This window comes from Anoplolepis gracilipes, chromosome 2 (genome assembly GCF_047496725.1).
Source record: "Anoplolepis gracilipes chromosome 2, ASM4749672v1, whole genome shotgun sequence".
Taxonomy (NCBI): domain Eukaryota; kingdom Metazoa; phylum Arthropoda; class Insecta; order Hymenoptera; family Formicidae; genus Anoplolepis; species Anoplolepis gracilipes.
Genome location: NC_132971.1, coordinates 21,715,182 through 21,738,713, shown reverse-complemented (window position 1 = coordinate 21,738,713; position 23,532 = coordinate 21,715,182). Strand labels below are relative to the sequence as shown.

At 34.5% G+C, this 23,532-nt stretch overlaps 3 protein-coding genes across 13 annotated transcripts in view; 1 reads left to right on the top strand and 2 right to left on the bottom strand.

Moving 5' to 3' along the window:
* Positions 1-342: 342 nt before the first annotated feature.
* Positions 343-4,745, top strand: LOC140676304 (ester hydrolase C11orf54-like). Of its 3 annotated transcripts, none has more exons than XM_072911212.1 (8): positions 345-533; positions 1,776-1,875; positions 1,960-2,058; positions 2,133-2,320; positions 2,531-2,771; positions 2,847-2,909; positions 4,089-4,273; positions 4,347-4,742. In XM_072911212.1, exons 2-8 carry the CDS (start codon positions 1,785-1,787, stop codon positions 4,350-4,352), a joined length of 873 nt encoding a protein of 290 aa, XP_072767313.1. In that variant the 5' UTR covers positions 345-533; positions 1,776-1,784; the 3' UTR covers positions 4,353-4,742. The 3 variants fall into 3 exon arrangements, with proteins under 3 accessions (XP_072767314.1, XP_072767313.1, XP_072767312.1); XM_072911211.1 differs by having other exon boundaries at positions 348-513; positions 4,347-4,741; XM_072911213.1 differs by lacking the exon at positions 4,089-4,273 and having other exon boundaries at positions 343-513; positions 4,347-4,745.
* Positions 4,746-5,047: 302 nt separating this feature from the next.
* On the bottom strand, positions 5,048-8,948 carry Cap-g (Chromosome associated protein G). Its single transcript, XM_072911207.1, has 7 exons — positions 8,731-8,948; positions 7,686-8,482; positions 7,074-7,608; positions 6,620-6,916; positions 6,152-6,511; positions 5,555-6,067; positions 5,048-5,453 (listed from the first exon to the last, which is right to left on the bottom strand). Exons 1-7 carry the CDS (start codon positions 8,836-8,838, stop codon positions 5,337-5,339), a joined length of 2,727 nt encoding a protein of 908 aa, XP_072767308.1. The 5' UTR covers positions 8,839-8,948; the 3' UTR covers positions 5,048-5,336.
* A 1,308-nt stretch (positions 8,949-10,256) lies between these two features.
* Positions 10,257-23,532, bottom strand: part of Atpalpha (sodium/potassium-transporting ATPase subunit alpha) — a 72,180-nt gene continuing 58,904 nt past the window's right edge. For 8 of the 9 annotated variants that reach the window (XM_072911198.1, XM_072911200.1, XM_072911204.1 and 5 more), the window contains 3 exons: positions 16,883-17,057; positions 16,372-16,604; positions 10,257-16,146 (listed from right to left, as the gene is read on the bottom strand). In XM_072911198.1, the coding sequence (XP_072767299.1) occupies positions 16,026-16,146; positions 16,372-16,604; positions 16,883-17,057 (529 nt within the window). In that variant the 3' untranslated portion in view covers positions 10,257-16,025. Of the gene's footprint in view, positions 16,147-16,371; positions 16,605-16,882; positions 17,058-20,759; positions 20,855-23,532 lie in introns of all 9 variants that reach the window. The other variant, XM_072911199.1, reaches the window with a different exon arrangement.

The window sequence follows — 23,532 nt, the reverse complement described above, 5'->3', positions numbered from 1 at the left end:
ACACACTCTAGAAAACGTCTCAGAATATCGTTACTATATTTATGTTGCTGTGATAATATTCTATACTTTATGTCATTGCAATAAAATTCTAAAGAGAATTTACAAAACTAAAGAAATTAGATAAATCAAATGTATAAATTATTCTGAGGCAACACCTTATATGTAAATATTACTTTATATAAAGTTAAATTACTTTCATGTTCATTAAAATTAACAAATTCAAAATTGTTTTCCTTATTACATGAAAGAGGTACATCTTTATTAAATTTTATTAAAATTCTTTTAAGAATACTGACAAGAGCATTTTTAGAATTTCACATAATAATATATACTTGTTATTGTGATAAGGAGCTTATATTTCTATCTTTTCGTCTTAAGAAAATCTGGTTCTGTAAACGTTTCGTGTCACTTACGTTCGTGCGATCAAAAAAGAAACATATTTTCGATTGTGCTTATCAGAGTTTAATTGTAAATAGAGTTATTATACAAACACGTTCTATTCGACATACATCTGTAAGTATAGATTACATGCAGTAAGTAATTGTAAATTCCATAACACATATCGATGAGTAGTATATTATTAGTTTACACAAATTATACGCCCAATTCTTTCAACAAAGTGACATATTATTTATAAGATACTAACAATAATGATATACTTTTATGGAATCCTAAAAATTAATACCGAATACATCCTATCGTTGTCAAAAGATATTTTCATATTCCTGACAATCGAAATTATAACACTTTTATTTATAAATAAAAAACTTAGAAAACTGAGCGATTAGAAGCCACTAAACGCGGATGGCATTGCGTCGACTTCGTAGAAAATAATTTTTCTGTGAAATTGAAAAATGTATAGGGTACACATTTTTCTTGGTGTATTTACCAAGATGTACATAAATTCTCGTTTTGAAAAATTTTATAAACCCATCTTTACCCTGATCTTCACCTGATGTTTTTCTTCTCTACGTCTTATTAGAGAGGTAAATAGAGGTTTATAAAAAATTTATAAAATTCTTTTCTTTTCAGAAAAATTATTTTCTGCAAAATCGAATATCGCACTACCAACCGCGTTTATTGCCTTCTAATCACTCAAGTTTCTAAGTTTCTTCTTTGTAAACATTAAAAAGTCATATTTTCTCACTGTTATTTATTCGCATTATCTACATTATATTTTTAATTATATGTATATAATGGGCAAACACACACGGTTTAGTAAAAAAAATAAACAATAAAAAAGTAATAAAAATTATGCAAAAAAGTGTGTGGCTTGTTGCTTACGAAATATAAATAACTATACAAAAATTTTTGTCAAAGTTTCTCCGTCTTTTTAAATCGCAATTTATATTATAAAAATGCGCAAATTATTTTTTAAATAACTTAGAACCATATGTATAATAGTAACATGATCAAAATATGATAATAAGATCGATCGTTCATTATAAAACATAATCTTAAAAATCAATTTGTAATTATTGCTTCATATCAATGAAGCCTAATTTGTAGATTCGTTACTTCTAATAAATCACTAAAATTGAAGATATCTCATATATTAAATTACGTTATTATTATTACGGTTATGGTATAATAAAAATATTCGCTAATAATAATATTGCTATAACAATGTTTTGTTATAATAATAATAATAATATAGTGTACAGTTTCTTCTGCTTTGTAATGTATTGTGCAGTATCATATTACAAAATTATAATATAGAATATTTTGTATTTTTTTCCGATTTGCTGCTGTTTATTACCTGTGATTTGTACAAGTTGTGCATTATGGAACCGAGTGCAAATTATAATATTACAAACCAAATGCCAATTAGACAGATGAGCCTTCATAACCCTGAAGAGGACAAACTCGCAGAAGGTAAAAAAAAAATATATATATACGCGAAATTTTATTCTAGTATGTCATGCTGAAAAAATGCTTAACCCAAATAAATAATAACAGTTTTAGAAACGGGATTGAAAAAACATTTTCTGACTGCTGAAGTTAAATGGGTCGAATGTCCTGATCTAACTCGGGAACCATTCAACCTTGCTGCACCAGGTAAAAGATCTACTTAGCGCTTTTAATTTAGTATATATAGTTTATTATTGTGCTGACAGCGTCATTATTTACAGGATTATGTGGCGAACCGGCATTTATAGACCTCGGTGATGCGTCATACTTGACACCACCCCCGAAAATGAACAGAGTATATGACATTCGGAACATTTTAAAATTACTAAAACCACTTAATTGTGGTTCTAGTAATTCGTTCATTTTCGGTAAGAGTGTTCTTCAAACCACATCTGCAGAATTACACGAAGTATATATCATTGTCGATTCATACAAAGCATAATATGTATATACCATTAAAATGTACATTTTACTATTTTTCTTTAATTATATATAAATTAATTTATTAATTATAATTACCTTAATTTTGCTTTTATCATTTTATTACTTTGTATTTTTTAATAAGTCTGTTATTAATTACATATTTTATTAATTTTTTTTTCATTCTATTCCTGTACAGCTTGTTATAAATCAAATGATGTCAGTAACCGACCAAGAAGTAAGAGATATCTATAATAGAAGTCATATTATATATATGAACAAACAACGATGTAACGTAGAAGAAGTAGTGAGATTTTATAAGCACAAATGCAACGTGCAAGGAACTTTTTTTCTTTGCCAAGGTTTAACTACGAAATCTGTTCTTCAAGTGCATGCTAAAACACACCGTTCGAATTCACAATATCGTCATGATCCTTCAGGTAGCATGTTATTTTAATTAAACATCATTTTAAAGTCAAATTACATACATTCAATATTTTGGTAATGTTTCACAGGATTTATAAACTCGATGCAGGATGAACTCCAAAAAACATTTAACGCTACTGGATATTATGTCGGTAAGAAATACAGAATATGTATTTACTTAAAATGAAAAATGTTCATCTTTTTTAAAGAAATTTAAATATACTATAGAACAATAGAAAATGAAAAATATGTATTTTTTTTCGAAATACTTCGTTACGCTTTCAATCATTAAAACAATACACGCAGTCCAAATCTAACAAAATTCATTCAATTTTATAACAATTTTAAATAAATGCAATTATAAACTTAAAGAAATATTTACACAATAATAAATATAAGACAACAGTTGATTTTATTCGGCGCGTTTTATATAACATTAAAAGTGGTTATTAGACTTCTGGAAAAAATTATACTTTAATTTGCTTATTATTATCATTGGTATTATTTTCATTAAAGATTTAAAACTTTGACACAATTATATGTTATCGCGGTTTTTCTTAAATGTTTATACATAACAAACAATATTACAATTTTTTATATGGCGATTCTTGTTGATAAAAAAATAATTAAAATAAATAAATGTATTATATAAGCTCTTTAATACTAAAAAATAATGTGTGAATGTGGCCAAATATGGAAAACAAAGAATTGTTGTCTTGTATTGACAGCTGAATACTATATTTAATCGAATTAAAATGTATAGATAAAAAACGAAATTTGCAAAACGGTTCGGCATTTAACTCTTTAATTATGTCATAATTAAAAAGTTGATGAAAAACATAAAATTTGTGTGGTTGAATACTGATATTCGCATTTTGGTTTCTGTCTTTAACATTTGGTTTTTGTTGTTAAACATTTGATGTATTAATATTAAATTAACGTAACAACGAGTTCATTATTATTTCTAGTCTTTACCAATAAATATTGAACGTTAGTAAATTTTAGATTTTCTCTCGACCATCATGTAGGTCGATAATATGAAGTCATGTTGTAAAATGTTAAAGTCAAATATGTGAAAAATATAAAAATATTGAGTGACAATAGCAAATTTGCGACATGTTCACGTAGAGTGTACAAATAAAGAATGTTTTTACAAATTGTGGTCATCAATGTAAACTATAATTTAAAATTTTTAAGAAGAAGAGATAGATAGAGAAAAAATCCTATAAATGGAAAAAACATTTTTTGTTGCTCATATTTAGCCTCATGATCACATATTAAGATAGGCTTAACATTTAAAATAAGTACACTAAAGATATTTGTTTTTATAGTGTTGGGTGGCGTGTACATTGTGAATAATGTAGACTGGAGACACCATCGCATAAAAAATGTTTGGGAAACACCGGGAATAAAGACAGAAACAAAAAATTTATGTAAAGTGTTTATGCCTGAAACAATAATTAGCACATTTAGCAGCACCACAGAATTTCCCTCGTCTTCTTTAGAACCACCAAGAGTAACATCAATGGATTTAATATTTTGAATTAATACACTATTCTGTTTCATACATCACCTTTTGTATTTTCCAGAAATAGAACGCTTGTCGATCTATTCACTCTTTAAAGCATCACAGTGCAGCCCAAAGCTCTACTAAATATGTATGTGAAGATGATACAGAATACTTAGGATACTTCTATCCGGCAAACACACTGTATTGTATTGATGAACCTCCATCATTTATTCCATGAGCACAAGACATAATCATATATCGATTAATGATGGAAATCGTAATGTTATTTTCATTTGCGCTTGAATTTAATTATAACGATATAATTAAGATAAAAATACAAATAATTAATAATGATTAGTTAAAAATATGTATATATATGTAAAGTTATAAAAAAGTTGCTGCAATGAATATTATTGTGTTGTATTAATTATTGCATTGCACTAATCCGAAAAATATATGAGTATTAATTATAAATTTTAATTACACAATGCTTAAAATGTTATTATGCAAAAGTGTATAATTCAATTTTCAGTTTAAAAGCTTCGTCAAAATTATTGTATACGTTTACATTTATATACATATATAAAATATATAAAAATTCATTCTCTTGCTTTCATTTTATTAGGAAATTTTTAATTATATTATTACGATAATTTTAATTTGCCACTTATAATTTACCAAATAATAAACAAAATGCGTCAAAATTACCTTGTGTTTAATTAATATTGTAGAAAAATAGTAAGGTTCTAAAAACAAAAAATTATCATTCATTTATAGTAATTTTGTTAAAAATATTTTTAATATAGGTTGTATTATAAAAGATATTATATATATATAACTTACATTTTAAGAATGTCTAATATTTTTTCACCATTTTACTTTTTATTTTTTATTTTTTCAAGAATGGATTAAATATAAAAATATAAATTATTTACGCAAGTAAAAAAAAATAAAAATATATTATTTATGTAAGTATAAAAATATAATTAAAGCAAGTATATAAGTAACATGTTGTTTGACATATTATTTAAAAAATGATTTAAAATTTATGAATTTAAAAATTGTATATTTAGTCATTTTCGCTGTCACTTTCATCTTCTACTTCCATCTCCATTATTTCAGGAGTTTCTAATTTTTGTTTAAAATGTTGAATATATTTCAGCAACCGTTTGTCAGAGTCCTTCACCTACATCATGAAACAATAAATTATAATTAATATTTCATATTATTCATCAATCAATTATATTAAAGATATAAAACAAATTAAAATATATAAAGTTTATGTACCATTTTTGTAACATTTTTGATGGCTTCTTGCAAATTTTGTTTCGCTGGAGCATCCTCTATTTGAATATACAAATTCGTTAAAGATTTAATGAGAGTATCCTTATCTATATTGCTTTCCGGATTTAGAATCTCGGCCAATATAGCAAATGCAAGATTGTTGTGCGTGTATAACGTTTGAACGCCAGTTTTCTGATATCCTCGCCTGGTTAAATTCAATATAAATTTGGAAACCTGATATGTATCAATCTCCCGTAGCGGACTAATATCCGGTGCATCGCAAAGCGCTCGCAGTGTTGGAAAATAGGCGTTTTCGAGCATTTCTTGCGCTTCTGGTACACGCATCATAAAATGTTCGAAAAAAACGCTTAAACATTGTCGAAGATAAACATCGTCAATGTTGGCTTTATTATAGCCCATAATTATCAAGCGCGATATGAGACTACTGCTACTAATTCGTTGATTGAGCAAAAGTTTGCAGAATCCTTCCGCAGCAGTGGTGCGCATATCTTGATTCTGTAAATATCCCAAAATTAGTTGTGCTACAGCAAATCTTGAAATTCAATTATAACAGAATTCAAGAACGTAATAGCTATTTACCGTATTGTTTAGCAATCCCATTAAGATTTTAACAAAATTGCAAGGGCCCTTCTCTATATCAATCTTGTTATTTATAGAAACGACGCTATCTTCGTGTGTGTAAAGCAAACGACTCTTTTCAGATCTATTCTGTGTGGGATTTTCTTCCTGGATTTGCAAATTTTCAAAATATTCCAAACCATATAAAAGCAAGAGATCAAATATTGCCTTCAAAGCAACTATCCAATTTTCTTGGCCCTCTTGCTCGTAAGAAAATTGATAGAAAAATATCATAATGTGTTTTTTAGCTAATTCTTTATCTAGTATACAATAAGTACTTAATACTTTTAGCGCTAATACGTGCACATTATCATCGGGATGCTAAAAAAAGTAAAATTAAAGTATGATGAATAATAAGTAATTGCATAAAAAAATATTGTAAAATCTTATAATTGTATACACATTGTTTATATTTATTTATACGCTTACCTCGAGACCATTTAAAACAAGAGACATTAAACTCTTGAGTGTGGGTGTCAATACACGAATGGATTGCATCGCAAAGTACAAGATGTTAAGGCACTTCAACATAGTGGCAGAATCATTTTTTTCCTCATGTACATCATCGGTTATTACAGCTTCAGGAATCTTAGATAATTGATTTAATTCCTCTTTCAGACTCTTGATCTTCTCGTTTAGCCTCTCGGCTTGTAAAAAATTCTCTTCCTTGATCGTTTGATATAATTCCTCTTCGAGCTCTAACATATCAACCTTCAACCTTGCTTTCTAGAATTTAACAAATTTAAATAAATAAATAACAAAAATAAATAAATAAATAAAATCTATGTATTAATTAAGTTAATGGAAATCGCCTAGAATGCAAAACCGTCCAACTTTTCTCGTCTATAATATATAATTAACAATGTTAAATTCTAATGCTCACTTGCAATTCTTTTTCCTGTTGTTGCTCCGCAGTAATTTGCGGAGTATCTACATTTTCGTTTGAAGGTAGTCTAGTTTCGCTAATAACATTGGCAATAATATTCAGCATATTGTTAGCATCTGGTATCACTTTTGCTAAATGACTTACTATACACTCGATTATTTTATCGCAACAATGATCACTCATTAGAGTATCTACTATTAATTCGTTCAGATTATTCCTGCCTACTTCGTCTGCAAGATCATAAGTTGTGGATATCTCAAAGAGTTGTAGTACAATAAACTTATGGCACTCTTTTTCCCATACTTCATAAGACTTGGAAGATATAAGAGTCATATATTCGCGTATATATTTACAAAATGCAGATAATTCTGGAATAATTAATTCTAATTCTTCTGTACACGAAAGACCCTGAAGATGTTTTATTACACATTTCCAATATAAAACACTTTCGTTTGATATATCTGTCAGTGGAATTAGCCTTGTGTCTTTATCTATTGGTAGTTGCTCCAATAAATTTTTTAAATTAGCGTCTCTGAAAAGAATAATTGAGATAAAATTTTGTTTTCCCATTAATACTTTTTTTTTTATTTCTTTATATTATATACTTACTTGAATAGTATCTGTAAAGCTAAGGTAGCAGTCTCGGTTCCTATTCCAGCATCAAGAGCATGTACAAGATTTAAATACTCTCCCTTGTAGCATCGTAGCCACGTTGGCAACAAGACACTGCTTACACATTTTCTCACACTCTCAGATCTGTCTTTGAGGCCGTTCTTCAATAAACTTTCTCTTTGCTCGATAGTCAAGGAACGCACTGTGATTTTACTGATAAATTCAAATGCCATCTTGCGCACACAATCATCGATATCTCGTGTTCTTTTCAATACAGCTTGTAAAGTCTTTTGATTTTTACCCATAGAAGAGAGAACCGCTTTACGAACTTCAGCGCTTGGGTCTTTAGATACATGAAATATATACATTTTTATTACAGGACATTGTTCATCCGATGGATCTTGCAATCTGTGCAGAGCAAACACAGCCTGAGCTCTGACTTTAGGCGATTTATCCAACAGTCGATCCATCATACTGACTGTAATTTGATCGCACAGATTATCATCGATAAAAGCATCATCGCCCATAGAATTTAAGAGTATGTTTAGGAAGTAACAAATGCGAAACCTCACTGCTTTATCTTTAGCACTGTGATGCGATAAGAGAAATTTGAATAACTTGCTAACAAATGGAGATATTGGTTCCATGGTTTCATTCTCCGAGGTAGAATAGAAGCTCACTGCAAATTTAGCACAAAATTCTAATGTATTTACAATATGCAGATGTTGTTGCGCCATTGTAAGAGGCAGTTTCAAGAATGAGATGAAATATTTCCAAAATGTATCCAAATCGCTCTGAAAATAAAAGAATAATAAAAAGATTATTGAACATTGACACAAGATTTAATTTAATGAGATAAATAAAACAAAAAAAGCTTTGTTTATTAAAACTTTAAATTATTGTACAGATAATTTAGTCGATTCAATCTTGAAATATTATAAATTATTGGAAATCTCATTAAAAAATACTACAAGGAGCTAGATATTAAAAAGAGGAACGAATCAAAATACTCGAAAAGAAATATGATGCGATTCGGACTTACGGTCTCATATAATTTGTTGAGTTTCTTTATGCACTCTGGCTGATCAATTTTATTGTATTGCACTTTGCGGAATATATTTTTCATGTCCTTCTTGATCGTTGGAGCCATAGTTATTTCTTTTAATGTTAAAAATTGCAATCATTAAACGTTCCGTGAAGTTGTCACAAGCCACGAGACACCGCGATGAACTTTTTCGCGCATGCGTAGTAGCGTAAAAGTCAGATGACTCAGTAGCGTATATATTTTATCGAAATGTATGGTGTTGTTAGCTCCCATCACGGAGAAAAGAAAATGGGAAATTTTTCAAAAAATCAATACATTTACTTTTGTACAAATTAATAATACATGTGCTCGATACAGCACTCGAAATAAATATTTTCATGTCATTAATATCATATAAATAATATAAAGAAAAACATTAAAAAATTTATCGACCCAAAAGCGCCCTACCGTTGCACGGGTTTGTCAAACTCGTGCCACGTGGTCGGCTGAGCGTGTCAGTGATTGGTAGTGATGGACAAACTGTTTACATTGGACCGTTAAATTTTCAAACACGTGTCACATAACGACCGCTCGATTATATTGAATTGAACGACGTTATAAATAATTGATTGATGAGTACAGACTGAAAAAATTTTCAGAAAACACATTCGAATAAGTTTTTCTTTTTAGATGGCAGATATAATTCTGAGTTACGAATGTGTTTGACATTATAAATACATTGAATCGTTTGAGCAATCAGAAGGCAAAGATCTTTTGCTCCTGATTGGTCGATCGATGAATTCGAACCATTTGTAAGGTCGAATATATTTGTGAAGAATTTAGAGAAATTTATCGGCTATCTAAAGAAAATTTGTTATATTTAGTTATATTAATAGATGGTATATAATTTTAATGGGAATAAATAATAATAGTTATATATATGGTAAATAAAATTGTGATATGAGAATTATATCGAATGATAAGAATAAAAGTTAAATATGCTTTTCTTTTCAAAGAAAAATGTAATTATAAATGTTTCGATTTTTTGAATTTATATATAATGAGGTTCATATTTATAATATTAGACATTTCAAATTTTTAGATAGATTTATAAATGATTTATGTGAGATATAGGATCATATAAAAGTAAGCATTTCATAAATTAAGAACCGAGATTTAAATACATTGTGGTATAATCTTTATAGTATTTTTTTACACATTTACAAGTCGCAGATATTTCCTCGAAAACTGTAGTTTTGTTTGCAAAATATTTGAATGGCTTATTAATTATTTTCTAATAGTTGTATACCTTCTAAGTCATAAATTTCTAATTATTTTGAATATATCTTTATCTCAACAATATGATAATAATAATTACAGATACACAAGAAAAAGTAACGATTAATAATACTATAGTGAGCTCGTCACTCGTTTGCTCTTAAGACAGTCACAAAAATGGCGCACAGTTTTTTTTTTTATTTTTATTTTTATAATTTATTCGATGTCGGTCGAATAGGAAAGATAAGGAAAATGGGAGGCTGCTCTAAATATTAATTATGTATTTTTTATTTAACATCAAAAGTAATGACACTTGGGTTGTATTCGTATCTCAGAGGTTGCGATGTATTTTCACATGTGTGTCGCGTGTGTAAAAACAGAACTTATCGAATAATAATTAATTAATTAATTGCGAAAGGGAATCGTCAATCGTCAATCAGAATATAGATATAGCTAGTGGAGCGGTGTACGTGTCACTTCCGAGAGTGTTACCCGTGTCTCTCCCTCTCCCTCTCTCTCTCTCTCTTTCTTTCTCTATACGCGGTGTACAAAGTGTGTAGATGTGTGGTATACGCGGCGTTTATAACGCAAGAAAAAAAAAAAGAAGAAACAGAAAAAAAGGAGTGTATATACGGATAGACCCGTGAGACGAAAGAAGCGGTCCTCTCTCCTCGGAAGAGGAACGCTTCTCGGTCGAGGTCGCCGTCGTTCGCGCGTGCGATCTGTTTGTCCGTCATTCAATTATTTAAAATATATATACAATATTAATAAAACATCGTTCGCCTTACTTTCTCTCTTTCTCTCTCTCTCTCTCAATCTCTCTATCTCTCTCTCTCTCTCTCTTTTTTAAACTTTTTTTTTAATCGTTCAATGATTCTCCGACGCGGTATGCGGCGGGCTGTGCAGGCGCGCGGCGTCATTTTTTTTTTCCGCGAGGATTACTCCTAATGAACATTAAAGCGTTTTGATAAGCGGGAAAAACGAAAAAAAAAAAAAAAAAAAAACTGCATTTTCTATTGGAGTGTGTGTGTGTGTGTGTATATATATATATATATATATATATATATATATATGTGTGTGTGTGAGTGTGTATGAATTTACGTTTTTGATTGCGGAGAGAATCGACGACGCTCTTTCTCATTTCGTCCTCGAATGAAACAAAGAACAGAGAGCCGCTGGTTTTTCTCTCTCTAGAAACGCGTGAAAAAGGAGGGAAATGAAATGACAACCGTATGCAAATACGGGAAATCCCTCTCTGTCGCTCTCTTTTTTTTTTTTTTTTTTTCTAAATCACGCGTGCAAAGATACGAAAGTGTAACATTGTCCTGCACTCCGTGGATGAAATAAGCTTGATAAAACACGTGGGTATAATAAGCGTGTATAAGCGCGGCATCGTCCCGCTCAGTCCACCGCAAAAAGGATTGTGTGTGGTCTTAGACCGAAACTTTCTCCCCCGCCTGGCATGTCTGTCTTCAACCCTTATTTTTCTTCTCTCTTCTCTCCTCCTCCTCCTCTTCCTCCTTTCTATTTTGTCTTCCATCGTTTTTTTTTTTTTTTTTTTCGCTTATACGTACTTTGTTTTTTTTCTTCAACAACACGATCTAGACTAAACCATATATAATAATTACATCTAATAATATCTTATTGTAACATGTATTATTATTAATATTATTATTATTTATCATTATTATTTATTTATATTATTATACTATTATATTTTATTAATAATATTTAAATTATTAGCCTAAAGTAAAGAGGCGGCGCACGACGGCAAAGCATTTTTTTTTGGGCTCCTACGGCCCCCCTACAGGCACGGAACACCCTGTCGACAACGCCGCGGATCTTCTCCGTAGCTTCAAAGATATCCACCGCATACATACACGCAGGTATGTTCCTCTCTTTCTCTCTCTCTCTCTCTTTTCCATTCTTTTTCTCCCTAACCCTGCACTTTTTCATTCGATCCGAAAAAAAAGCAAACAGTCCATTGAGAGTAACAATCGCGCACAAAACGTTTTAAATCCCCGCATTTTCGTTGTGACAGAAGCGATCGATCCGATCTTTTACGGCGCGAGAGCCGTGTCGCGACATATTAAAATCGAGTCCTATTCATTGCGGCTCGGCTAATCGCTGTCTCTCCTTCTAATAATTACATTTTTTCGCCTATATAACGCAGACGGAGGAGGAGAATTTAGTTGATCGACGTCGATCGAATTTGGAAACGCCGTGATGATTGGATAGCGTCCGAATAGATGGATATAGATTTCGCAAGATGCACCGATCGGCCGATGGATACTTTTGAAACGTCTCGAATTTTTTTTTCTTTTTTTTTTTTTCTCTCCCAGAATTCCAGTTCCCGATGTTACGAGACTCGCGCGCGCGAGTCGTGATCCGTCTCTATCCGATGCCTTTTTCCCGCACCCGTGAGTAAGCCTCCGCTTCGTCATTCTCTTCCGCGTGAGAGACCATGCAAGTTACTTTTTCTTTTTTTTTTTTTTCCATCCTTTTGAGTTCATCGATCGCGCATCCGTGAATGCAATTCGCGCAATCTCCCGTGCGTTTTCAACGGAGAAAATGAGTCGCGCGAGAGGTCGAGGAAATGCAAATGTCCATAAGTTCGAGGCGGTGGCACCGGACGGAAGAAACCAACGAAGGAAGAAACGTTTCGCGTTGTACGGGGCACCTCGAGAACACGTCGATTATTGAACACTTAGGGTAGTTTTAGGGCCTGGGCCGCCGAGCGAGCGTCGCATGTTTCGCTCATCGAGTCCCGCGTTCGCCACGATCGATCGACGAGAACGCGATCATCTCGCGGGCCGTTATATAACGTGATATTATTGTAATAATATAGCCACGCGATTGCTCCATTCTCTCTTTGTTAAAAAGCAACGATGAGTCGGTTGATGAACTTGGGATTGATTATAACGCGATAAAGCAAATAAAAGAAACATTGTTTGCAAAGGAAATGGAATAATTATCGTCACAGAGAGTGGCAGCGCGAGTTGATTTTAAATTAATCGTTTTACACTTTTTTTTTAACAATAGACGTGAATGATAGCCGAGGGAAACGGTACTTTAAAACCCAACTGTTTCGCGATTGACGTTGATTTAAATGTTTGAAAAGTAGAGAGAGAACATGTCTCTTATTCATTCTTTCAACATTCGTGCAAAAATAATTGTAGCCATCACCTCCCGTCAAGTCTTTGCAATTTGTTTAAAGGAAAATTTATTCGTTCCAGTTCTCGTTTCGCAGGCTTTCTCATGCAAATATCAACAGGATGATCACGTCCGAAGCAAACGCGGGCAACGATTGAGAGACTCACCCCGGGGGAGACGAGAGAAGGGAGGATATAATATATTCGTGTATACGGTTGTGCGAGATCGCGTCGATGGGAAAAGTCTCGGATCGTCCCGGCCCGAAAAAAAAAAAGAAAAAAAAATATCGCGTGGCAGGCATTTTAAGTCACCGTTGTGTCTTGTTTCGATACTACATGCACAACGCACATACACGCGCACGCATACACACACATACGCAACACGGACAGCGCGCTCGCCGGCTAACAAGAGCTAAAGAGATCCTATACGTTTTCGCTGTTACACACAGGGCGTTCCGCGTTGCGGGGGGGTCAATGATTTATAGCGAGCTGTCCCGCTGGCGTTTTAAATCTATGAAAAACTAAGAGAAGGAATTTTTTTATATTCTTCATTTAGCTTTTACCTAAGTAAGAACATTTTTTTTTTACTCGCCTTCTCTGCTTCGATCTGTCTCTTTTTCTTTCCCTATCTGCGTACATATATTGCATCCTTTCTCTAATATAAAGCATCCAGTGTATTATTCAACATTCGCTACCTCATTCTATTCATTCCTGCCTCGTTAAACTTTTTGTTATCTCTTTCTTTCTCTCTCTCTCTCTCTCTCTCTCTCTCTCTCTCTCTCTCTCTCTCTCTCTCTCTCTCCCTTTCTCTCTCTCTTCCTCTTTCATCGTTAATCAATAACGTTTTATAATAATTCATTTATCTTCTCAAATGGCATGCGGCAGGTTTTTATTTTCTTTTTTTTTTCTCCGGTTCGCCGGCAACCAGGCCGCGACCACCCACCGCTTTACTTACTATCTGCCCCGCGCAATCACATAACATATCGTTTATCAGTTCGTATATATCATCGTCAATTGGTAGTGATTCAGTTGATAATTATTTTACATTTACTCTCCATACATACATATCTTCGCCGCCTAATTATATCTCTCTCTCCTCTTCCCCCCCCCCCCTCCCTATCCCCTACCCTCCTACTGCTCTGATTACGGTGGGACGAACCACCCCGCTCTCCGCTGGAACCCACCCCGATTAGCGCGCACTTTTCTTCATCCTGTCTCCCCATGTGTTTTCGCGTGTGTTAGTGTGATATTATCTTCGAGCTAAGAGTCATTAACTATACTGAAACTACGCGATACGTCTTTGCCGTTTTCGTCCTGACAGCTACACGGATTAAGACTCAAAACCGAATGTGTATGTCGTTTATTTAATAATAATAAATACTGCGAATGCGGCTTTATTTAATTATATTTTATTATTTTTTTTATTTCATTTATTATTTAGTTATTTATATAACTCTCTCTCTCTCTCTCTCTCGCTCTCTCTCTCTCTCTCTCGCTCTCTCTCTCTCTCTCTCTCTCTCTTTATTTTAGTTATTTTATCATGACGTATAACTATAGACCGTGCCGATATATCTGTCAATATCAGGTCCTTCGTTACAATTAACAAGTAATTAGATTTTTCGTACGAAGTATATATTTCGGTATCACGCGAGATGCCTAAGAATTTTCTTTAACGGTTCTCCTGTTATATTGAGCACTTTTTTTCGATTTGCTCTTTCGCGTCGGTCTCTCTGCTCCCCTCGAGTCTCTATCCTCTTGTCTCCGACCTAAAGTTCTTCTCAATGGAGGGCGCGTTGTGTGTATGTGCCGATCTTTGGCGTACCGTTATTTTGCGCGCATTGATCGACGATCAACGAAAGCCTATTATTATAAAGTTTCTTGGTAACGCAAAGATTTCTATTATAATACGCCACTAATAGTATAAGAAGTCGCGTGAATGTACTAATTCGCATCCGGCATACGTAGAATACACGTAATTACGTGATATTCTCTGTCGTGCGTTAACGCCTCGATCTCTCAAGCGCGTGTCCATTCCCGCTGCAGTTCCGGACTTTCATTCTTTCTCGTTCATTGCCGTTTGTCGGCTTCCTTTCATCTGCCTTTCTTCGCGTTACCACATTTTTGTTTTTTCTTTAGGCCTGACACTCTAGCATCAGTCGCATTGCAGCGTCATCAACTCAACGATTCTTCTCAATCATATTTTTTCGCTTTCCTTCGTTCCATCTTCAAACGACGCTTGTAGAATATATCGTCCAGAATCTGACAGTAGCACCAATCATCATCGGAAAGCCTCGTAGTTGTATTGTTGAACGCAGAGCGGAAAGTGCGATTTCCAAATCGGTTTCTCGATTCGATGGTGACTGGTGGTGGACATTTTCCCTCGATGAGTTCTCTTCCTACCTTTCTCGAACACCGGATCAATATTTTTGAGACTATGAAACTTGGCACGCAAGCGTGCAAGCGATTGTTGGCAGCAAGCCAGAACGACGAGCGTGCTCTTTGTACCTCGCGCTGTATCTATAGCACTAAAGGGTCTTCTCCATGTCGCGAATAAATAACTCCCTCTTTCTCGTCGTGAGAGCAAGCGCGAATCTCTGCGCATCAATTCTTCGTTGTTCGTCCGTTGCTCTCCCGACACGTGACTCGGACAGACCCAGTAGCACGTTCCGTGTGAAAAGTGTTATATATCTGTTCAACATGAGTGAGAGTTACTTATTTTTTTCTTTTTTTTTTTTCAGGTGTATATCTTTCAAGTGTGAGTATGCGTCTCATTCTCTCTCATCATCATTCTCTCTCTTTCTCGCTCTCTTTCTCTCGCTCTCTCCGTTCACTCGTCCTCTTGCGCGCGCGCTCTGCATGCGTGTGAGTTAATCCTCTTTGCGTCTAATAGTAAGTTTCTTGCTCGAGCCAACCGCCTGGATTCCGGCGAAGATAGAATCGTCTCGTCTCGTCATAAATGAAAATGGCGAACATGAACGGCAGAGCTGGCAGCCACCATACGAATCTGCAATGTTACGTACACGGGTTAAATAATGTTCGTGTTGCATCACGTTATACATTGCCGATTTAAAAGTAATAAATGATTAAATAAAAATTAAACTTGAATTAATTTGTTGAGCGTTAAGTGTGTGAAAGTTTTGAATAAATGTATCATAATCTCTGGATATAAATTTGGTTTTTGGTAATAAATTAAAAAAGCGAGAGATACAAAGATGAAAATAATACATACTTGAGTGGGAACATACGAAGACCCTTGTCCATACCGGGCGTGTAACTTAGGAACGCAGCGAGAGCGGTCTCAAACACCAGGCCAAAGTTCAGAGCCCAATTTCTCATTCCTTGGTGAATAATCGAGTTGCGGCGCGTTTTGCAGACGATCAGATCAGCCCATTGCACAATTACAATCGATACGAAGAAAGCTGTATGGCAGGTGAACTCCAGCGTTTTGCGGTCTCTATAAGTCTGTTTTTTTTTTTTTTTTTTTTTTTTTTTGGCAAGAAATAAATTTACATCATCAACTATAGATCTCTTTAATACATGTATGAATATGTCAAGAAAAATTAAAATTAAAATTTAATATTTAGAATATAATTAAAAGTTGAATTAAATTTTTATTTTATTTATAACGATGTGTCTTTTTTTATTATCTTTTTTTATTGACAAAAAAGAATAAATTTGCGGAAAATTAAATCTCAAGAGTGTTTTCGTACGAGAGAATTTTTTTCTTTGATATCACTTACCCATTCCTGACCGTAGCTGTCGGTTAGATCGTTGATAGCCTTAGAGTCCCATTGCTTCCGGATGCCAAACAGATATAGGGGCAGGAATCCGTTTTCAGCCATAATGACAAAGTAGACGAAGAAGCCAGCCGCGGCTTGGATCATACCGATTTGACCGTATGCCATCGAAATAAGCCTAAATACAGATAGATTCATTGAAGAGCATTCTCCTTTCAGGAGACCAATGACGTTCTTTGCTGTTAAATTTCGAGGAATCTTTACTTTTCACCGTGATAACACGACACATTTCAGCCGAGAGCGATTCTCGATAATAAGACTTTGATATTAATATTTAAAATGGAGAATTTAACGCTAATCTGTAATCGACTTTTTCCAAAGACTTTTTCAAAAAAAAAAAAAAAAAAAAAAAAAAAACTAAAATTTAAAATTTTCAAGGTTTCCTCCAACTTTTGATAAAGCATATACATATTAAATGCAGAGTCTTTTGATTGAAAGTGGCTTTTGCGCTACATTTATTCGAGAAACTTTTCCTTTTTCGACCGCTCTCGGTAGGGAGACCTTTTTAGGTCGACAAACACGGTGCGTTTCAGGATCCTCGAGATCCCAGGAAGCATTTGCCATCGATCGTCCGACTTTGGTGTTACTTCTAATAGTCAAAGTTTGTGTTAAAGTAAGTTAACGGAAGCCATAGTCACCGGTTAAGAGCAAAATGCAGATTACTTACCGACACAATAGGCGGACGGTTAACGATCGGTTCTCGACAGTGAGATGCATGCCACATAGAGCGAATACGGACAGAGACAGACAGATAAATCAGATAGACAGACAGACAGACAGACATAGTTGTCGCTTGCCGGTTCTCACGGTGGCAAGCTGTACGTGAGACTTTTGCATCGGTCAACATCGAAGCTGCCCATTTCCCATAGTTACCTCGCGCTACCAAAGCTTACCCCGCGCACGTTTCCAGCCCGTTGAGAGTTAGCATTAATATCAAAGCGATTTACTGGCTGGCATACAAGTATTTTATATTATAATCAAAGCAAGAAGATGAACCGATAGTGAGTCCGCAATACTATCTAAAGATACTTTATAAACGTGACTTTGTATTTAAAGTGGAGCTTACAAGATTTCATCTACTCTTGTTCCAAATGTCTCGATTCATTATGATTCTGGCTATTAGAGAATCTTTCCATCATACGATATCGATCTAATATAATGTTATAGTTACTAATAATCTAATTAAAGGATTGCCCAAAGCAATCTAATGCGGTCTAATTCGGATAAAGTTGTGAAGAAATGGAAATAAATGTTTATCTGTTTTTAGACTTTTATAAGTCGCACAAGTTAAATTCTACAAGGAAAATTGATCGTTAAGCCAGATTATCGTACGGAATCGAACAATCATAGTGTAATTTTGTGTCTGTTTGCTCCTCTTATTGCATCTGTAATTAAAGTTGCACTAAACTCTCTAAACGAAAAATTACTACTGAATTATCAATCAATGTGAATTGCGACCACCAAAGCGATTGTGAGATGCATGCAACGAGAAAATATTTGTGCGCAGAGTTGAGTTTGGAAGCGAGTCGCATGCGACGATTTAGCAGTCATAGTTAGTTGAACCGGACGGTTTAGTGGCCGACTCGTCAGTGTCCGGGAAGCACAGTCAGACGGAGAGGAGAAGAGCCTGTAGCTTTAAGCGAGTTAGCGTTCGCGCAAGCGTGTTCGGCAGATTCAAAGTGTCAAATATAGGGAGAAGAGCTGTAGAGCGGTATTAAAATTTCCCGACGTCGAGACGTAGGGGTAGGCGGTAAAGCGCCAACGAGACGGAGATCGCGATCGCGATCGCGATCCAAGATCATAGATCGCGTCATTCGGCGCTGAGAAAGAGATTGCGCTCAAGCAGTGCGTATCGTTTTCAAATGCTGCTCACGGCGACCGACACCGGAGTTTTGTGCTCTCCATCCTCGATGAGAAGTGTTTAAAGAAAAAAAAAAAGAAAAAAAAAGAAAAAAAGATTGAAGACAGCAAAGAAGAAAACAGTTGAGATAAAACGTGCATTTTTGCAGAAAAATCGTCGATCGCTATATAGTCACGAATTCGCCGTTTTTCCGGCAAATTTTTCCGACAATGTTAATTTTCGGTTTACCATATAAGTCTATCAAACTCACATCTGGAAATGTTATTTTTTTTAATAAAATTTATGCAAGATGAATACACAGAATTTGTAATATACCATAAAAATTAGGAATCTTATTCTTAGTTATATTTATTAAAAAAAAAAGAAAAAAAATTATATATGAAAAAGAAAAATATACTTATTTTTATATTAAAAAAAAATGTTTGTACTTTGACATATTTTATTATAAAATAAAATTTCCAGAAACAGATGTGCGTGTGTGTATGTGTATCCATCGAATAAAATAACCGGTAGATTAGAATTTGATGCTGTCAATATCGATAGAATTTTCCCACATTTCAATTATTTGAGATATTCAATTATCCTAGATTCCGAACATTATCTATGTTCTATGAAATAATTAATTCTATGTATATGTATATATATATATATATATATAATATAATCAATTATTGACAGCACAGTATTGGTGAAGTTTTCGGTGAATTCTGATTGGAATTTGCCCGCGATTCGCGCGCATACACCTAGTGCAACGACTAATAGAAAAAATAACACGTAGATAGTTGAAAGCTAAACGATTAGATCGCAGCGTGTGTGTTAGTTTATTGACCGGGGTGACAGACTCTAAGTGTGAAATTCTAAAAAAAAGCATTCGGCATTCTCAACATCTGATAACTATAGACTTTTCTCTATAGATTAAAAACTTGCTTTGTGCTCTATGCTAATCAACTAAATTCCTAATAGAGTCAAATGTCATTTCTCTGCAGAGTGTCTACCGAGATTTAATGTAGGACTCGGAGTCCTTGGAAAGGAAAAGTTGAGATATTCTCATCGTTTTATGAATACATTTTCGGGAAACTTTATCAATTTTAAAATAACTTTCTTCTTTAAAGATATATGTATATGATGTATATGAAGAAACGAAATTACGAGAGAAAATGACGAGGATAAACTGCAGATTCAGCATCAAAGTTAAGTAGACACTCTGTTAAGTGTTTGTTGGTGTGTAAAGATCGCGATCCAAGTTGAAATCGCACAATAGCCGAGAAGTGTGTATCAGGGCATGAATAGAGTACCATCTATTGTACACAATCCTGGGACAAACTGAGATTACTTCCAACTTGGTTCGCGAGATACATATTGCTGTATATTGCGCGTATATTGTGTAAGATCAGCCTCGTCGGAGTAGTCAATCGTTATTAAAAATATAACGTTACACATATATACTGTTAATTTCAAAATTCATATTTATCGCCACATAACAAAATATTATACGAGTTTATTAATCCTTTGCTCAGCTTTATTATTCTAATCAGTCGGTTAGTCAACCTTTTCTAATCTATCGTCAATCGTTAGACAAGTGTGTCAGGCAACATTAACGTTCGCGCATGCACTGGCAGTCAAATTTGCGTTCTCGGTTAAGTTATTTCAGGTCTCTCTCTACTTGCCAGGCAAAGGATTAATCAGGTTTGACCGTCCCGACGGGTATTGTCTGTCTGTGCGTTGTGACAGTGAATATGTGTGTGTGTGTGTGTGTGTGTGTGTGTGTGTGTGTGTGTGTGTGTGTGTGTGTGTGTGTGTGTGTGTGTGTGTAAAACAGATGGATGCGATAAAAATGTGAATAAAAATGTGTGTGTGTTGAAATTAGTCTTGATATGATACGGATGTTAGTGCAATAGGTTTTGCAAATAGGTTTCTGTTGGTTTTTTCTTTCGGTAGGTGGGTAATTGGGAGACCCACCTTCGGTTGACAAGATTGTCTCTGTAAGGATCGCGTGGCTGCCGTTTCATAATGTCCGACTCCGGTGCCTCGTAGGCTAGCGAGATGGCCGGCACCTGCCATCCACCATTGATTAGAAAGTGTACTAATTACCCCCTCCCCCACCCGCATTACAAAGAAGTTATATGGGAGAGATATAATTGTAACCGCATTATCGTACTATTACATTTTATGCACACATACATTCCCTCCTGATAAAATGTCCATGTACACGCAGTGCGAGCGAAAGAGAGAGATTTGGAGATTGCACAAGTCCATCACATATACGCGTGTATATGTGTGTTAACGTTGACCTTTTCATTCCAATTCTTTTCCATCTCCTCGGAGATTCATGATTTCAAAGAGTGTCGTACGCACTGAGCTCTATAACATACTGGAGCGAGCCTTCAACAAGTGGGGTGGGGGGGAGGGGGGAGGGGTGTCCCATCAGCCGAAAAGGACAGATATATATATATATATATATATATATATATATAATGGTGGGCTAGTTTTCTTTGTCTCAGCGATTCACTGATTAGTTAGAATTATTATAATATCTTTGCTAAAAAGACACAGAGATCCAACCACTGCTACATGTGTCCCCCTCTAATTTGCGGACACAATGTCCTTTGTTTGAAACAGGGAAGGCTCGCTCCGGTATGTTATAGAGCTCAGTGCGTCGTACGGAAATTATTTTCTCCTGGAGAGAACTGTAATCGTCACGACCGGCATTTTTGTTTGTTTTTTTTTTTTTTTTTCCACTAAACGCAGCCTATCCTAAGATTAAGGTTCGCTCTTGCCTCTTGCTGTTAAAAAATTGCGTTAGAAAATTGTGCCGTAAAATTGCGTTAAAGTGTATAGCAGAAAGAGAGAAAACCTGCGGAGCTTTCCGTAGCGGGTGTATCTGTGCATCGGATTAGCGCTGCGTTTAGACTGACAGTCCGGAGAACAATCGACGGTAGAAGAAAAGAAAAGTCGTTGAGATGGTGTTAAATTTGATGCAAGTGGAAAAAGAAAAGTCACGAGTGAAATTACACGCGCACACGTGAACCTCCTCCTTGTTCTCCTTTCAACGTCCTCGTGTTTGCGAATCTCCAATCGTTCTCACCCGGCTCTCCAACTTTTTGACTGAATAAATCATCTGGAGCGGTGCTCGATGTTCCACGATGTAAAAGGTGAAAGGTAAAAGCCTTGCGATGCTTCCAACGTTATACAGCAACTTGAATCGTGTTTCGAAAATTCCTTCAAGTTGTGCGCTAATCAATTCTAAAAATTCATATACAACTCTAATGAAAATAAGGAGAAAAAAAATTTCGAACCTATATATGTATAGCCTGCCAATCTAAGAAGCAAATTAAACAAAAAACGAACGAATAAAATAAATGCGTGTTTCATCGAGCAGTTTCTTGAGACTCGGATGAGAAAGATCTCTTCTCTTTCATGCACTTCGAGTACAATCTCGAACATTGTTTCCGTTAGTATCGCGGTGGCGAAACCCCCTGATGCAGTCTCGTCTCTATAAAAGGCTCGTTACCGAAACGACAAGTCATCCAATCATTCCCAAACGAAAGAATAGCGCGTGCGATAACACACCAGGGGGCTACTACCACCGCAGCAATTTTCCCACGTTTCTTTAATTAATATATCCATATAAATCCCCCAGTTTCCCCTTTAGCAATTGTCGTTTTTTGCACATGTATATCAGTCGTTTTCAGCGCCCATTAGAAAGTTGCCAGTTGCAGAGTGGGTAGAGTAGGCAGCGGCAGTAGGCAGCGCATTACAGAATAAAACGTGAGAGGACTGTAAAGAATAAAAAACTGCAAGAAAAAGTTCATGACGCTCAAAAATGTACAAAAGTGTCTTTCTCTTTTTGGCGGTGATATATGGTGGCAAGTAGAACAAACGGTATAGTATAAATAGTAGTAAGTATAGTAATAGTATAATAGTAATATAGAGTAATAGTAATAGTAGCAGCGGCGGCAGCTGTGATATATAGTAGATAAAACAGTAATGGCAGTAAAAATTCAGTAACTATATAAGTAACGATGCTGGCTTGTGGTTGTAGTAATGATAATAATAAGACTAGTATAATATAGACCAGGACAAGAATAATAATGATAATAATTACTGAGCATCAAAGATTAATATGTAAATATACATATATATATAAATATATATATATATATATATATATGTGTACACACATGTCTATATATACGTAATACAGACTACTCCCGCAAGAAGACTGCTACAACTCGAAAAGGATACAATTTTGTCCTCTCATCTTTATGAGGTAATTATGGAACGCTATTATGTTAAAGTCTCAAAATGAACCAAGTACGTAAAATACGTAAACTTAAGCGAAAATATGACATGCTGTCAAACTATCCTAAGGATAAAAATACGCGCTTTCAAAGTGAGATTTCAATTTTTGATTTGCAGTAATGTTCTTCCAGGAGTGCGATATAATGTACGTGTAAGATCGATTAGAATTCAACTAGCTGATTAAATTGAAGTTTCGTCGACTTTAATGCGAAACATTTGTTAATCTTATCACCGAAGCGTGTTCTTCTTAGAACAAGAGTCCTCCTTCGCCCCGTCTACCCTTAAGCGATTTCGTCGACGAAACTTGCTTTTCACTGAATTACGAAATGATTAAGGAACGATCGTTGCTCGATTGCGAGATTAATGAGAAAGGAAGAAAGTGAATCGCTTGATGCAGAATCTGATGCATAGCTTTTCTTCTCTCTAAGAA

Coding starts and splice junctions, on each gene's coding strand:
- Cap-g (XM_072911207.1), bottom strand. CDS start 8,838: ATGGCTCCAACGATCAAGAAGGACATGAAAAATATATTCCGCAAAGTG. Junction 6,917..7,073: donor AACAGGAAAAAGAATTGCAA/GTGAGCATTAGA, acceptor GTTAAATTCTAG/AAAGCAAGGTTGAAGGTTGA. Junction 6,512..6,619: donor TTGTTTTAAATGGTCTCGAG/GTAAGCGTATAA, acceptor TACTTTTTTTAG/CATCCCGATGATAATGTGCA.
- LOC140676304 (XM_072911212.1), top strand. CDS start 1,785: ATGGAACCGAGTGCAAATTATAATATTACAAACCAAATGCCAATTAGA. Junction 2,321..2,530: donor CATCTGCAGAATTACACGAA/GTATATATCATT, acceptor ATTCCTGTACAG/CTTGTTATAAATCAAATGAT. Junction 2,910..4,088: donor CGCTACTGGATATTATGTCG/GTAAGAAATACA, acceptor TTGTTTTTATAG/TGTTGGGTGGCGTGTACATT.